This window comes from Tamandua tetradactyla, chromosome 12 (assembly GCF_023851605.1).
Source record: "Tamandua tetradactyla isolate mTamTet1 chromosome 12, mTamTet1.pri, whole genome shotgun sequence".
Classification (NCBI taxonomy): Eukaryota; Metazoa; Chordata; class Mammalia; order Pilosa; family Myrmecophagidae; genus Tamandua; species Tamandua tetradactyla.
Window position 1 is genome coordinate 16224258 of NC_135338.1, and position 16157 is coordinate 16240414.

The 16157-nt window shown below is 48.7% G+C and overlaps 1 protein-coding gene and 1 long non-coding RNA gene across 8 annotated transcripts in view; one reads left to right on the forward strand and one right to left on the reverse strand.

The window, feature by feature from the left end:
• Positions 1 to 827: 827 nt before the first annotated feature.
• Positions 828 to 6038, forward strand: LOC143651835 (uncharacterized). The gene is made up of 3 exons (XR_013160264.1): positions 828 to 920; positions 4258 to 4584; positions 5345 to 6038. It is a non-coding gene; the product is annotated as an uncharacterized LOC143651835 (long non-coding RNA).
• Positions 5139 to 16157, reverse strand: part of LOC143651831 (ral GTPase-activating protein subunit beta-like) — a 29848-nt gene continuing 18829 nt past the window's right edge. For 5 of the 7 annotated variants that reach the window (XR_013160258.1, XR_013160257.1, XR_013160260.1 and 2 more), the window contains 2 exons: positions 12476 to 12680; positions 5139 to 5737 (listed from right to left, as the gene is read on the reverse strand). Coding sequence is in view for 2 of the 7 variants with exons in the window: in XM_077122655.1 (XP_076978770.1) it covers positions 16130 to 16153 (24 nt within the window). In the remaining 5 variants the exon portion in view is untranslated. The other 2 variants (XM_077122655.1, XM_077122654.1) reach the window with 1 other exon arrangement.

Here is a 16157-nt window from a genome sequence, read left to right on the forward strand (position 1 = left end):
CCATGCTTGGGGAAGTGGTGCAGGGCCAAGGCCCACCCACACCCCCTCCTTGAAATGCACTCACTTGTCCTAATTCCCTCCCCTTGTCTCCCTACACACTTTCCCTAGCCAAGGGCGATGAAGGGATTAGGGCTTCTGCTGGAAACCACCCTGTGGTCACTATAGTCCCTTCCATGCTGTGGACAGAGGTGGCTGTAGCAGTTAGTTGCCCTCAGCAAATCCAGGCTGTATGCACATTGAGACTGCTGCCAAGTTCACGGCACATGCTGGGACGGGGCAGCTGACCACGCAGGGCACCTGGGATGGCCCAAGACCCAATGCAATGGACATGAAGCATGACTGGGAAGGACCACAGCCACAGGGACTCAGGAGCTGCCCCCCTTTGTTAGGCTGAGCATTAACATGGGAGGTAGAGACAGGACACCGGACCAAGTCCCTACTGCTGCTCAGGGACTCGGAATTGAAGCCCTCGACCATGCTGGTGCTGAGCAAGGCTGCAGCCAGCCACGGGGGTTCCCAAGGAAGGCCTAAAGGGGCCGTCCCTGCACACTAGCATGGCTGGCGAGGCAGCTGCAGGGCTGCAGCAGATGGAAGTTGTCCTACTTCCCCCGCACATGGCTTGAGATGACAGGTCACCGGGCAGCTTCTCTGCAGAAGCAGGGACGGCCAGGGCCTGCGGGGACCGCAGCACCCCAATGCAGGCTGTGGGAAGTGGTGAGCATGACCCTGCATGCTCTCGCCAGGCTCCAGGCATGAGCTGCTCAGGTCTGCAGGGCTGAACCCAGCGGTTGCCATGGAAACCACAGCATCAGCCAGGTGCCTGGGGAAGCAGGTTCCCACGGCAACGTTGTCCTTCTGAGCTGGTGGCCTCTGAACTACCTGTGCCAGCACATGTCACTACCAGCAGGTGCACAGACCAGGTGAATCAAGTTCAATATTTGCTCAACTACAAGTTGTAATCATGGGGAAAGTAAATGAACTAAAATCAATTTCTAGGGGAAGCTTGCAGAGATAGGGTTTGTGGTCATAGCAGCACTTCTGCAGGGGTAAGTAGATGAAGCATGAATAGATTCTGTTCTTCCCTTAGATTCACAGGGCACAGGAATCCCCCCAAATCTAGGGTTTTTTTAAAGTTAAAAGTAGACCTTCAACTCATAGTTCTCAGACAAGATTAAATCACTCAGACCTACTAAAGGAAACTGAGATCCCGTTATCTGCCGTCATGGAACCAATTGCCACTGAGCAGAGGAAAAGTCGTCGGGTTCAATCAGTGCTCTGTGAGCTCAGCTAACAAAACCTGCTTGTCGAGATATTTATGATAATTGTCATTTCTGGAGCCCCATTATATATATAACACCATTATAAATGTGCCAAGAACCAAATTAAGAAAAGCTTTCCCTTCCTCTCCCACCAATAATGCAGAAAGTCATGACTTAAAGTTCATTACCCACAGGAAGTGCCAAAGCATGGCCCAGGCTGCAGGGTGCGGACACCAGGCCAGGCTGCTCCCCACTATCACAGGCTCCAGATGACACGGAAAGTGCCCAGCAGGTCAGGGCGGGCCAGGGCGCTGGACAGGTCAGGCCAGGGCACTGGGCGGGTCAGGGTGGGTTAGGGCCCTGCGTGGGTCCATCCCAGGGACTGTCAAACTGGCCGTGTAACCCAGAGTTGCACATTTCCAAAAGTACATATACAATTTGCATGATCCAGATGGTAATTTCCCACCAGTTCACCTGTAAATTCAGCAATGCCCCCTCATGCTTTCAGGGTGTTCTGTAGTTAGGGCCCCCCCTTATCGGGTGCCCACCCCTGCTTTACACTCTATATTCGATCATTTAAATGCCCCAGGAGAACTCAGCTCACAAGGGAGCCCCAGGGACTTTTTACAAAGGAAAGAACTCATTTGTTAAAATGCAATTAGCATGCTCCTGGCTTCCTTGCTCTGTGAGTTACATTTTCCTGCTGAGGTTTTCTTTGAGGGGCATACTGGACACTCTTGTATCCTGAACGCTGATCTTACCTTTTCAAAAGGTCTTAAGCCAAATTTCATGGAAACTCTCCTAGTTTCCCAAAGATGCAGAAATGTAAAGTTTCAAAATGTGACCACAGTTATCAAACTCATTTCCAAATTTCATGCATTAGAATTATATTCTTGAGAGATTAGCGTATAATAACTGCAAAGGAATTTTGCATAAGTGCAAAGGAATCCTTCGGCTGCAGCTTAAGATGGCATTTACAGCTGGAGGATGCATCCATGGTGGGGGTGGGGTGGCTGGGGTGGTCAGCACCCAGGCCAGGGCTTGGCCCAGGCCTCCAGCTCCCGACAGCTTCATGCAGGGGTGTGGAGGCAGAGGAGAGCACATGCCAGTGTGCATGGACTTCTCTCTGAGCACACCAGTGCAGCCTCTTCTTCTGGCCTGGAGGAAGATGGGAGGCCACCCCATGCTCGTGAGTCTAGAACTTGCTGCTGTGGGATGGCATGGAGCCGTCCACCTGGCCTGTTCACCTGCAGCTGCAGGCCGAGGCTTCAATGTCTATTTCCTACGTGCAAGAGGCTGTGTGCACATCACCAGCCTTTATGCCCTGAAGTGTTTCAATTCTATTTTAGGTGTTTTTTAAAGCCCTTGGAGTTAGACTCTAAAAGCTCCAAAGAATCAAAGCAATTCCAATAGTTTTTAATTTTAGGACCTCTTAGAGTTGGGAAAATTGGGGTTGGGGTATGATACTCTTGGTGAACCCACTAGAAGGCTTAAGTTTCCCAAAGTTTATCACAGGCAAATGCTCCAGAGTTTTTCAGCTATCTACTGAAAAAACATGATTTGTTTTAAGAAATTCAGAAACTTTATTCTTTTCATCAGATCGGAAATAAAATAACTAAAAATAGTAAATCCAGCATATGTGAGCTATTATTTAGATGATTTCTGAATCAGGCCCATGAACTCCTCATGCACTATTTTATTTATGTGCTATCACTGAGCACATATACTGAGCATTTCTTAAACTTGGGGGCAGGCAGGGTTGGGGCACAGCGTGGCTACCAGCGTTGCATAGTCTTTGAAAAATGTAAAATTCTGGGTCACCAGATGACCCGGAACTGACAAGCAAGAAGTGATGCCAAGTTGTCCCACAGCAAACCCAGTGGCCTTAGGACAGCATGGCCGCCAGCAAAGAGCTGGGAGCCCTGAGTGGCCTGCATGCACCGAGGCGGCTGCAATCCCCCTGGATGGTGGGTTTTTTTGGTTTTTTTTTTGCATGGACAGGAACCAGGAATTGAACCTGGGTCTCTGGCATGGCAGGCAAAAACTCTGCCACTGAGCCACCATCATCTGCCTTGGACAGTGGTGTTAAATCACAACAGAGACTCAAATTCACATTTACTGTCAAAGGGTAAAAAACAAGACAATGATGGTGACTCAGAGAATGGTCCATCACACTCAAGACAAAAAACAGGCAAACAGTTAAGAGTTTTAAGTCAAAACGAGTCTCGGAAAGCCACCTGGCTTGTCACGTTAAATCTGCTTTAGTGCAATGGGACTATTACACAGATCAGGGTGTGTGTTACACACCCCGCTGACCTCGCGGCACAATCACCAGGCACGCGGACGGCAGCACAACACGCACATAAGTCAATGCTGTACACACTCACAGTATCCTGTGAAATGTGTGCTTCTATTGTTTCATTCTGAGACAGACCTGTGGTGGCTTGGAGAGGTGTGTACCCAGAAAACCTGTTCCTGAGCTGGGTGCCCCGTGGGTGTTGGCCCCTGCAAGGAGGCCCCATCAGGTCAGGGGGTCTCACTCCTGTCGTGGGGGTCTCCTGATGAGCACATCGAGCCTCAGCAGGCGGAGGGCCCTGGGAGCGGAGCCTGCACATCAGCAGAGCCGGGCAGAGGGGCTGGAGGGCATCCGAGGGCCTGGGGGGGGGGGGGTACAGGGCCAGCGCCCGGGGAGCAGAGGCTGTGGGGGAAAAGCAGCAAGCACCCTGAGGGCACCGTGACCGGCCTTTTCCATTTGGTACCGGAGCCATCGCAATCGCGCCGTCCACGTCCCGCTGCGGAACCTGCTGGAGCAGCAAAGGAAACTCAGACACCTGCTCAACGCAAAGCCCAGGGCCACAAAGCTGGGGGCCCCTATGGAGGAAGGGGTGGTCTAGGTGTGGGTCTTTACACTTATACACACGTGATGTGCAGTACGGCATGCTGGGAAAGGGGGAGTCTAGAAGAGGAGAGACCAAAACCTTCTTTTTCAATTTTGCAGAAACCAAATGAACAAAAGAGATCACCTCTAACAGCTACGGGGCAAGGACACTGCAGGGGACCCCCACTCGACTTCTGGTTTACGTGGAAACTGCCATCTGTCCACTGCAGATGCAGCAGCGGGGGGAGGGGGCGATGGCAATGGGAAGGGCAGCCCCGACTGACGAGGCACCCGACGGCAGCCCCCCAACAGCCCGCAGCCGAGCCCCTGCACCGACACCCTGCACCGACACCCATGGCTCGGGGCCTTGGAACTCACATCCGGGCTCCGAATCCTCAACCAACCTAACATGCGCCGAGGATATAAACGTTTTCTAACAACTGCCAAGTAAGAGAAGTCTATTTCTAAATTTCTAAAGACATACACTTGATCTCAAAGTAATTTTATATCCGTGGACGAAGGCAACGTGTTCATTTTGCTACAAGAAAATTAAATAAAATAAACATTTTAGATAAAAATATGAGGTGCCCTCCCAGGTGCGTGGTGTCCTGGTGACTCAGCTGTCGGCACCCATTCCCCGAGCCCCTGCCGTGCTGGGAAAGCACCCACTACGGAAATCATACTAACAGGGCCGCCCGGTGGGGTGAGCTGCGGGACTCCAGGCAGACCCGTCCGTAGGGTGCGTCAGCTGCAGGGTGGCCCTGCCATCTGGACGGGTCTCAGCCCTGGTCATGGGCACCCTTGGTGAGCAGAAAGCAACCCAGACGCCCATGGGAGGCCACGGACGTGCAAGGCTGGATGGCCAGAGCCGGAGAAGGGAGGCGGGAGGGGGGCCACGGGAGGGGGACCATGGCAGGCTGGGGACCAGCCAAGGATCGGGGCGTGGCACCGGGAGGTGGGGGTCGTTGGGGGGAAGGCAGGGTCGTTGGGGGGGGGGGTGACGTGGCAGTTGGGAGACAGGTTGTGGCAACCCGGAAGACCCCTGGCTCCTGGGAGAAATGGGGAGGTCTCGCTTCTGAATTCTGCACCTCTAAACCAGGAGCCATCAATTCCCCTTGCTGTAGCCAAATCATTGCGCAGTATTTCCTCGAGCACCCCAGGAAAAGAAAACCTTTACATTTCTTAAGTCCTTCTTTTTTATTGGCAGAAACCTCTTGCTGTTTCTAAATAAATCGGTTGAAGGATGCCCACCCTTTGCCAGGACATACCTGGGGACCCCGGGCCACGCTGGCTGCTCAGCCATTGGGGCTGGGCGTGCTCAGCTTTGCTGTCCTCTTGCGCTGGCACGTGTGGCGCCAGGCTCAGCGATGCGGCTCCCACACCGAAACCCTCCCCATCGCCGCACAGTGCACGGAACCCGGGTGTGTGCAGGAGAGTCCTTCGCTCAGGGGACCACGCCCCCAGGTGTGACCACCTCATGGAGCCGATGCCGGGGGGGTGGAGTCTGGACACCACACACACAAAGGTCGCCCGGCTGCTGACATCTGCGCATGCCCACGAATTAGCAGGAGCCGCCTTAAAATGGAAAATGAAACTGAACCTGGAAGAAAAAAGCCTGTTTAGTGTGGATTAAAGTTAATTACACTTATACTGTTCCAGCCCACAGAGGGCGATCAGCTTTGCATTAGATGCTCGGCAGAGTAGAAGGGGTGCATTGTAAAGTTCTCTTAAACGTGTGGACACTGGATGGATGGCAGTTTGCCAAATGTCCACTTGTAGAACAATACATCTGGCATGAAGCAGAAATATTTTGGGGGCAGGAGAATAAGAAATAATGAAGGTAAAGGAAGGGATCATTTCTTCAGCTGAAGGTGACAAAGACATTCTTACCAACCCCTCCACAGCCCCCATTTATGCCTCCAGAAGCCACCTCAACCCTCAGACCTCCCCTGTATACATCCAGAGCCCCCCACACTTGTGCAGAGCCCCACAGCCCACCCAGAGACCCCCACACCTGATCAATGACCCCCACACTCAGCCTGGACCCCTGCCCTGTCTCCCGCATGCTCTGGAGGCCACAGCTCCTCTCGTATCGCTGTTCCCCCCATGCAGACCCCCCGTTTCTGGCCCCCACCCCCCACCCCTCTGGATGTGCACTCCTTCTCAGGCTCTGGAATGGACACTGGAGGCATGACCCAGGCTTAGGCTGGGAAGGATGGGCAGAGCCTCGTCTGTCTTCCCTGCTCACATGCTCTCTCTTTCCTCAAAATTTATCCAGAATTGGTCAACTTTTTCCCTTTTGCTCTATTGCTGCAGCGTTGTCCAAGCAGCAAGAAAAGTCCTGAGAAGCCCACTCAAAGGGCAAATCTGAAATGCAGGTGTCATCTGAAATTCCAGACCCTGCGGAGTGTGTCAGGTGGAAGGGCCAGGAGTCACTAACTTGCTGGATCCAGCCCTGGATGACCAGGCTCCCCCTCGCCGGCTGGGCTCCCTGCCCCCCAGGCCTGAGGCCAGTCCAGGGGAGTGGGGTCTGCATGGAAGCCACGAACTGCATTCAGTTTCTCGTTTCCATGGTGCTGGCTGCTGGGCTCCCTGTTGCATTTAGTGGATACAGCTGGAGTTTAGCCGGCATTGGCAGCTGTTCACAAGATGGGCACGAGTGCTTTCCAGCCCCGAGCTCCCAGCGGCCTTTTGCTTATTTGCTTGCAAACAGCTTTATGGAGGTGTGAGTGAAAGACACCTGCATGTATTTAAAGTGTGCAAGTTGCTCAGTACTGACACGTGTACATACCAGTTAACCATCCACAACTAAGACACTGAGACTCCGTCAACCCCAAAAGTGCTGGGGAACCCTGTCCACCTCTCCAGCACCGTGAAATGTTGAGCAGAGCCCACCACCTGCCCCCAACAGCATCGCAAGTGCAGGCTGGGTCCGTTCCACAGGACCCTGCCCCGTCAGGGCCCCTGCACCTCCTACTTAACTGTGCAGACCTCAGCAGGGTGTGAGTGTGTGCCTGTGTGTATGCGGCCATTTGTGCATACATGTGAGTGTGTACACTTGATTGAGTGCATATGAGTACACATGAGTGTGTCAGGAGTGTGTCCTTGTGAGTTCATTTGTGTGTGTACATGTGTGAGTGCATGTCTGTTCATAAGTGTCCCCTGTGTGCACACACTTGTATGTGCATGTGTGAGTGTACGCTGCATGCATGTGAATGTGCACAGGTGTAGGTCATGTGAGCCTGCATGAGTGTGTGGAGTGTGCCCTATGTGAGTACATTTGTGGGCACATGTGTGTGTGCACATGTATGAGTGTGCATGAGTGTGTTCACACATATGCTTTAGTGTGACTCACACTAGAAGTAGTCTTTTCTTCCCCAAATTAAGCTACCCTTTTCACTTGAGTAAATTTTTCTGGAAGGTTCTCCTCTCACTGCAATGTCTTGCCTTTTCCTTTCTCTGCATGGAGCCAGCCTTTCTGGCACATCCTCACTTCAGACATAGAAACTCTGCCACTCAGATTCGAGCCAGCCAGTGGATTGTTCTGTGAACCAGGAGCCTTCCTGGGGCTGACGGTCAGCACAGGACATACCCAGTGCCTCACTCACTGTGTGAAAACTTGATGACACGGAGGGTGTGGGCATGCTGCCACCAACCACGTAATTCCTGGGTGTCACGGGGAAGCTGGGCCCCACGGGGCATGAGGCTCTGGCCGGACCCCACCAATGCTGACTTCCATGTAGCATCTCATGCAAACCATGCAACTGTGGTTTAGACAAGTGAGCTGCCTTTCTCCCATTTTCCCAAAAGGGACCTATTTTTTTCTGCTTAGGAGGCAGCATGATCTAAGCAAAGACTTAGAAAAGTCACCACATGCACATCAGAGCCCAGGTGGCAACTGGACGCTGCATCAATCATTCACTCACTCACTCAATCAATCAATATATACTTGCCAAGATTGGATGTTGCCACTTTTTTTCAGGAATCCCCTCATCAGGTTTATAAAATGAGCAGCTCGCCAGAGCCTGCCATGAAATTTCGTTGCTCACGACGGCGAGCAAAGCCTCGCACGCTGGACCGTTCACACCTCCGCATCTCACCTCTGCCGGGCATGGCACTGCGAGACTCCCAGAGGACAGGTCATGTGGGGTCACACACGGCCTGCACATGAGTGCTCACCCCGACCAGGGCGTCGGTGTGGGGTCTCACAAGCCCATGTGTGTTAGCTGCTTCCAGTCGTGGTGGCACTGACATCAGGCCTCAGTTTCCCCCCGACAGCCATGCTCCTGGCCCACCTGCACCCTGCGGCATCTGGAGCGCAGGCCCAGCATAGCTCTCCTCCCTCCTCAGACCCTCTGCCCTGCAGTACAGCCCCTGGAGCCCTGATGAGAACGCAGGTGGCCGGGACGGGTTTTAAAACGTTGGGCCGACACTTTACAAACATGCAAGGGTCACAGTCAACACAAACCCAGACTTTTCTTCTGAAAAGCAAAACTGCTGGCCATGCCTGGCTGGCCACCCACACGGCAAAAAGGTGATGCAGAAGGGGAGGCTGCACACACCACACACCCAGGAGGCATGCACAGGCGCGTGTATCCACACACAGCACACAGGCATATGGACACACTTGCACACGTGTAACAGGTACACACACACATTGTCCATCTTTAGAGCCTGCCCCAAGGCTGGCAGTTGCCATGAGCATTTGCCCCCATGCTCCACAAGCTCCGGCCGCTTCTCCCAGCACCAGTCCTCACTGCCCTGGCCTTCTCCTTCACAGATCAGATGCATGGACACACACCCCGTGACTAGGGACCCCCACATCCCTCCACAGCCCGCTGCCCTCTTCCTCCCCCTTCCCCTTCCCTGCCTTCCCCCTCTCCTTCACCCTCCCCTCCTTCTCCTTCCCTCTCCTTCACCCACCCCTTCACCCTCCTCCCCTCTCCATGCAGGAGCCTACCTGCTTCTCTGGACACCACCCAGCTTCTTGTACCCTCCCTGGTCTCTGCAGTGTCCCTGCCTGAAGGCCCGTGGCTGCCCCCATGAGACCCACCCTTCCCCAGGCCTTCCATCCTGAGGCCCCCCACCGCGGGGCTCCTGCCCACTCGCAGTTCTGTCCTGGAAAGGCGCTATTTGTCCCACATCCCCAGACACAGCTGTGCTCAAATCTGCCACACCCCAGTGAGTGATGGCGAAGGCCCCACCTGACAAGCCCCCACGGCCTGCGCTGGAGCCGGCTCCATCCACTTTGCACCCCTGCCACCCCCCAGGCCCCAACAACCCACCCACCGGTGCCCTGGTCCTTGGCTTTCTGCTGACCTCCCCGGGGTTCTCTTACTGGGAACACCTCTCCCCGTAACCTCCACCGCAAACCCCCTCCCCTGATCTGCCCTCCCCTGGCCTCCCCTGATCCACCCTCCCCCACTCCACCCTGGGCTCCACGGCTGCCCCCGCTGGCCCCATGCCCCTACCCTGGAGATCACCCGCCTCTCTGCCCCCACCTGCCCTGTGGCATGTGCGCTCCTGCTAGAATTTTGGGAGGGACACGCAGTGGCCGCAGCAGCCCCCCAGGGTGGGTTAAAGCCCTGGTGCACAGTAGGGGGCTGTACGGGCCTCCCCAGTCCTGGGTGGGGCTGCTGCTGACAGGTCCCCCAAGGTGAGGGTGCACCTGTGCCTGGGCCCTTCCACACCTGTCGAGGTGAGGCCAGGGGTGCAGGGTGGGCCAAGGCCCACAAGGTGAGTCCCAGAAGCAGAGGGTGCAACACAGAGATCTGCAGCCAGCGATGGGCCGCAGACACGAGAGCCGGGAGAACAAGCCCTGCAGCTCCGCACCCCACGCAGGACTCCGGGCCCCAAACCTGGGGACAGGTAAGCGGATGGCATTGTGCGTCTTGCCCCCAGGACAGATGCACTCAAGCTGCAGGTGCTGGGGCCCCATGACAGCCTGGCTGGACCCCCCAGTTCTCCCACCCCCCACCTGGACAAGTCACATACACACACACACTGTCCTCCCATGGCTGCAGATGAGTCACAGTGACCAGCCAGGATGGCTGGGTGCCTGCCCGCCACAGCCCGCTTTCAGGGTCCCCCAGGCTCAGCACCCTCAGGAGGACAGGGAGGAGGCCACAGACAGGGTTGTGGCCAGGGTGATGGCAGGTGCCAGTCTTCGCACTTATTTTGTACCATCATCACACTGCATGGAGGAGGAGAGGAAGGAACCCGCAGTGGCATGGGTTCCAGCTCATTCCAGGATCTCTGTCCCATGTTGCCAGGAAGGTCCACACCCCTGGGAGTCATGTCCCACGTAGAGAGGGGGAGGGTGGTGAGACTGCTCATCGCGTTGGCTGGAGAGAGAGACCACATCTGAGCAACAAAAGAGGCTCTCTTGGGGGTGACTCTTAGGCCTAAATTTTAAGTAGACATGATCTATCCTTTGTGGGGTAAAGTTTCATATGAACAAACCCCAAGACTGGGGGCTCAGCCTATAGCTTTGGTTGTCCACACTGCTTGTGAGAATATCAAGAATTCAACTTGGGGAAGTTGAATTTCTCCCCGTTCTCACCATTCCCCGAAGAGGGCTTTGCAGATACTTTTCCACTCACTGACTGAATCACTCTGGGATTCATCGGGGCATCACTCTGGACAAACCAGCAAAATCTCATGTCCCACCTGAGATTCCAAGTACTTATGGCATTCAATCAAACTATCTACATAAGTTATGTTAGGAAATGCACTAGTCAAAATATAAATTTTGTAACTAATAAACATTTTTTGCTTTAGTCTCACACAGAAGATGACATTTTAAAATATTAATTACCATCTATTTTCAGTACCCTGCAATAATGACATTCCTTTGTTCTTCCTCATGCAAAGACATCAAATTATTTTCTTAATGTTAGGTCGGGGGAATAAGGGAGGGCTCTATGGCTGGACTCATGAAGTTACTTCAGAATGGAACGGGAGGTTACAACCAAGGTCTTTACCACCCGCTGCTCAACGCACTAGCATAATGATTCTTTGTTTAATGTGCTGCCCCATTCATGCCATCACCTAACCCCTGCCCTTAAAAACTGCACTCGCCAAAGCCCACGCACAGACTCACCTCATTCCCTCTTGGGTTCGGTGAGCTCTTCCCGGGAGTGCAGACAATAAAGCACACTCACTTAAAATCATTTTGTCTACTTTCCTTTCTCTCAAATACCTCATATCTTAAAATCTTTTACTTAATAGCTTTACTAATTAGTATTTCCCAATAATTAACTCTCCTTAATTCTTGGGATAAACTTTATTTGGTTATGGAAGGTAATTACCTTAAATACTATTCCATTTTACTAGCATTTAAAAAAAATACTTTTGTGTATATATTCATAAGTAAGAATGGTTTATAGTTTTTTGTATGTTTATGCTGTCAGGTTTAAGTTATTAGCGATATGCTAATGTTCAAAATGTAAACCAGCAACTTTATGCCTTTTTTCTATTTCTGAAACAGATGAGAAAGTATGAAAATTATTTTCTTGAAAGCTTAAACATTTCAACTAGAATACACAAGAAATGGAAAATTACAATCTCAAAGACAGGCCAATTAGGCTCTTCTTGTCTCCTTGCAGTCCATAGGATGAGATAGTTCTTTTCCAGTAGATTTTTATGTAATTTCTACTCTACTTTCATTTCATCATTAAGGAAGATCTTTAGTCATCTAGATCTTTGTTCCCTGCTTCCAATATTTATCACTCTATTTCTCATTATTTTCTTCTCTTTGCTTCTGCATTTTAGGGATGTTCTTATGTTCATACTCCCCATTGCTAGCTCAATGTTCTACAATGCAAAACATATTTCACAACCCATACTCTTTATTTTCTCTCTAAGTGCTGAAATTCAAAACCGGACAGCACTGCCCTCCCTTTCCTAAAAAGTTAAATAGCCTAGGATCAGGTAGTTGCTAGTAGTGCAATTTGTGCAATAAGCAACTTCTTGATCAGCCATCTTGATTTCAAAACAAACAAACTTTCATACAAATCCAAATTTACCTCCAGGCAAGTTATTTCACATTTTTGAACCTCTGTTATTACAACTGTAAAACAGGGACAGGATCACTTTCCTTATAAGACTGGGATACTTCCTTATCCCCATTTTATAGATAAGGAACTAAAACTCAGACAAGTTGGGTAATGTGCCCAAGACTGCACAGCTGGTAAGCAGTGATGCCGACATAAACCAGACAGTCTGACTTTAGAAACTTCATGACATAAGCAGTGCCTGACTTACCTCATCATCATGTTATCATCAGCTGAATGTTAATTTATAAACATATTTACTCATAAAAATTTAAGAAAATTACCTTCAGTGCTTCTAAGGACAAAAATCCAAAGTGTGAAAGAAAAAGGCATGCTGTTTGGAATTCCTGTGCAGGAGGTGGGGGCTTACAGTCCGTAATTGGATCAGGAAAGCTTTTCTTTCGCAATTCCTCCTCACTTTGTTGTTCGAGGTGTATTTCATAAGCAATCTGCTGGGCTATGCCATTCCTTAATTTTTCATGTCGTTAACTGAATTAAACCAAATAATTAATTTTTAGCGTTATTATCAAAGTTATAGGGTCAATTTAATTTTTAAATGAAAACAAAACTACAAGCAACAAAGTAAATGGAGATAATTCTCAGAGTCCAACAATGAATTTCAGCTCAATATAGAGTATACAACCAAGCAAAAATGTTCCCAGGCTAAAATCAAAACCAAAATACAACAACAAACCTGCCCTATAGCCTCAACAATCACTTCTTCATCTCTTCACTATAAATGAAATCCTTCATTCTTTTACTGCTTCCTTTCAAACAAGCAAGAAAAGGGAGCAGAGTTGGTGCCCCCACCCCCTCTTCCAGATTACTATCTTCACCCTGCAGTAACCCCCACCTGTTTGAAGTCCCCATACGAATTATTGGACTATAACCTGGGATACTCCCTCGTGTTCCCTCCCTTTCCCTTTGACCAATCCTAGTTTAAAATTCTACCCTTTTTAGATGAGCAATGACTCTTCCAACAACCTGTCTTACATTTCTAAAACCTTCTTCATCTTCACAACTTTGGTCATTCATGTGCACACTCTGTTCTACCTTCAAGAACTACAATGCGGAAATTCTGTCCTTAAAGCATAAACCCCTTCCTGGAGCCTTTCCACAACTTCACTTCTCCTAAGCTTGTGCTTCATGATCACTGAGACCTTGAGGCACTGCAATCCTCCCCAGGTCATTGGCATCCTTCTGGTTTCATCTACTTTCCAACAAAGCCGAAATCCCAAAATATAACAATTTAATATGACCTCCTAATAAGCACATAAAATGGCTCTACCATCCCTTATCCTTCCATATTCCCACCCTTGTCAATCTTCACACCATTCAAGTTATTTATCTATGCTCCCAAACCCCAAGGATTTTGAAGAAAGTGAGTAGAGTGAGTTAAGTAACTTCACTACAGATTATGCTTCTTAACTTCAGCTGGGTCCTCAGTGCTGCCTGGTAATTTTAAGAACCATCTTTAATTCATTCCCTATTATACTGACTCCAAGAACTAAGATGAAGAGCTACATAAACTCCACCAAGTTCTCTCTTTCCTACCTCTAACTTTCTCTGAACTTCACCAACTCTCTTCTTCCTTTCTGCTTTACCAAAGCATATCCCTTTTTTAGGCCCAATCACCAAGACTCTTGACTGTACTGCCTCTTGGGCCTTACTCTATCTTATAATTTCCCCATTCTATTTGGGGAGAAGACCCCTCTCCACCGGTTTCTTCCTTTCAACCTATATAATAAGCACATTCATATTCTTCTCATCCTTGAATTAAAAAAGAAAAGGAAAAAAAACAGCCTTCCCTTCCTTAGCTATGCTACTTCCTTATGCTACTATCCATTCTGTACACTTCTTTTTACTGCTAACAGTGTAGTTAATACTCATTGCCTCTATGTTATTAACCATTAATCCCTCTGCCCCTTATACTCTGCCACTCACTTTGTCATTCCTTTGAACCTTCTCTTAAAGATCACGTTATGCCAAAATCTAGGAACCTTTTATTACTCCTCAATCTCCCTGAGAGCTCTAGGCACTTAATAATGTTGGCAGCCTCCATACCTGCCCTTTCATTTTCTCATGTCCTAACATACCTCTTTCCTCCATCTCTTAAAATTCTAAGACTTTGGCTTAATAAATCAATATACTAAAAGATAGACTTCTAAGCGAAATTAATCTAATACCAAATACATTTTCCAATTTCCCCAAACCTTTCCTTTTCCTAATATTCACATTTTTTGTGAATGACACTGATACTTTGTCACTCAAGCTCAAAATCTAAAGTTCTGTGGCTCTTTTCCTTCCCTCATCAATCCAAGACTACTTGGATCTACCTCTGCAACATATTTCATATATTTATAACTTCCACTATCAGTACAGTAGCTCTTCCCCTCCTTAGATTATTATAATAGTCTCTGAACTGATATCCCTTCTCCATGATGGATATATAATGGTGATATCCACCATTACCAGGGTATAATCATGTTATCACTCTACTGAAACCTACCAGCACAGGCAGTCCAGTGATACCTCTCTTTAAGACAGATGTTTAACCAGCTACTTTAAATCAGCCACAGTCTATACTTGCTTTATTACATGGCAACCTCCTTGAGGACAGAAAACTCAGGTCATCTTATGAACTACCTCCAGTACCACGAAGCAGTATCTTGACCATGTTATTTAAGATTATTTATATCTATTCCCTTGACAAGAGCCAAAAGTAATTTGTCTTATTTCTTTAGTGACAATTTCATGCAAATCTGGAATGCTCAGATCTGCCTTCGCAAAAGGAATTTTGTCCACCTCTTCAGGAAATGGTCGATGTTTCACAGTATACTTAAATCCAACGTCATTTTTAGGAACTGGACGAGATTCAGACACAAAAAGCTATCAAAATAAAATGAAAACATTCTGTTTATTATATATGACCCAATACTCATTTGTAATGGTGTGTATTTCTCTTGTCTCTTAGACGCCTATGTTTCCTTAGGTTTGTATATCTGCCCATTTCTTCTACAGTGAAAACACATAATTTGTGTACCAGGTACCTCAAGGATAGGGTGACCTGAAATCCAACATTTGCTTTGGCTTTCTCATCTGTTCTAATGTTTAGTAGGCTTCACCATATACTCACTTTTCTCTCACTTCCAGGAGTCCAAAATCATCAGGTTACCTACCCCTCCCCCAAACTGCACTTCTGAGATATTATCTGAGAACATTTCAGCCAGTGGCCTTATTAGATACACTGATACATTAAAACAAAAATGTGTACAACTAATAGTACACAACTTAGTACAGTGGCTTTCAAATTTTTTTGACAGCAAACCCCAGCAAAAACTATTTTATATTGTGCCTCAGCATGCACTCACAAAATACAAGCATTACACTCTTGTGCTTTTTAAGTTTACTCAACTCTATTTATTTTTATAAAAAAACTTTATTTATTTTTTAAATTATTTTTAAAAAATTTATAAAAAAATTTTTTTTAAAATCATCAACTTATTATAGATTTCATGACTCATAAAAGCATTGTGGCCCTCTACTGTCCCAGGCCTGAATCTCCCATCACCAGTGGTAGATCAGGTACTTTGGAGTATAGGGTCCAAACTTTCTTCTTCCCTAAGAGCTCTCAAATCATATCATAAAGTACAAGCTTAGTTAGGTTCACTGGGCATCTCTAGAAAGCAAGTTCAAGTAAATTTTAGCATGGCCTAACTGAAAGAAAATGAGCACCAACATCTAAGCTCCAAAATTCTGCTTTAATATATATTGGCTGTATGACCTCAGTTTCACACCTGCAAATAAGAAAGAACCTATCACAAGGTGGTTGTGAGAATTAAGTGAAAATGTGAATGGTACATATTAAACCATTAACAAATTTTATTTCCTTTCCTGATCTCCTCTCTCTTCAGTCTTCAATGCTAACTTAGTGGCTTTCAAAGCTGCTCACACGATGTTATCTGC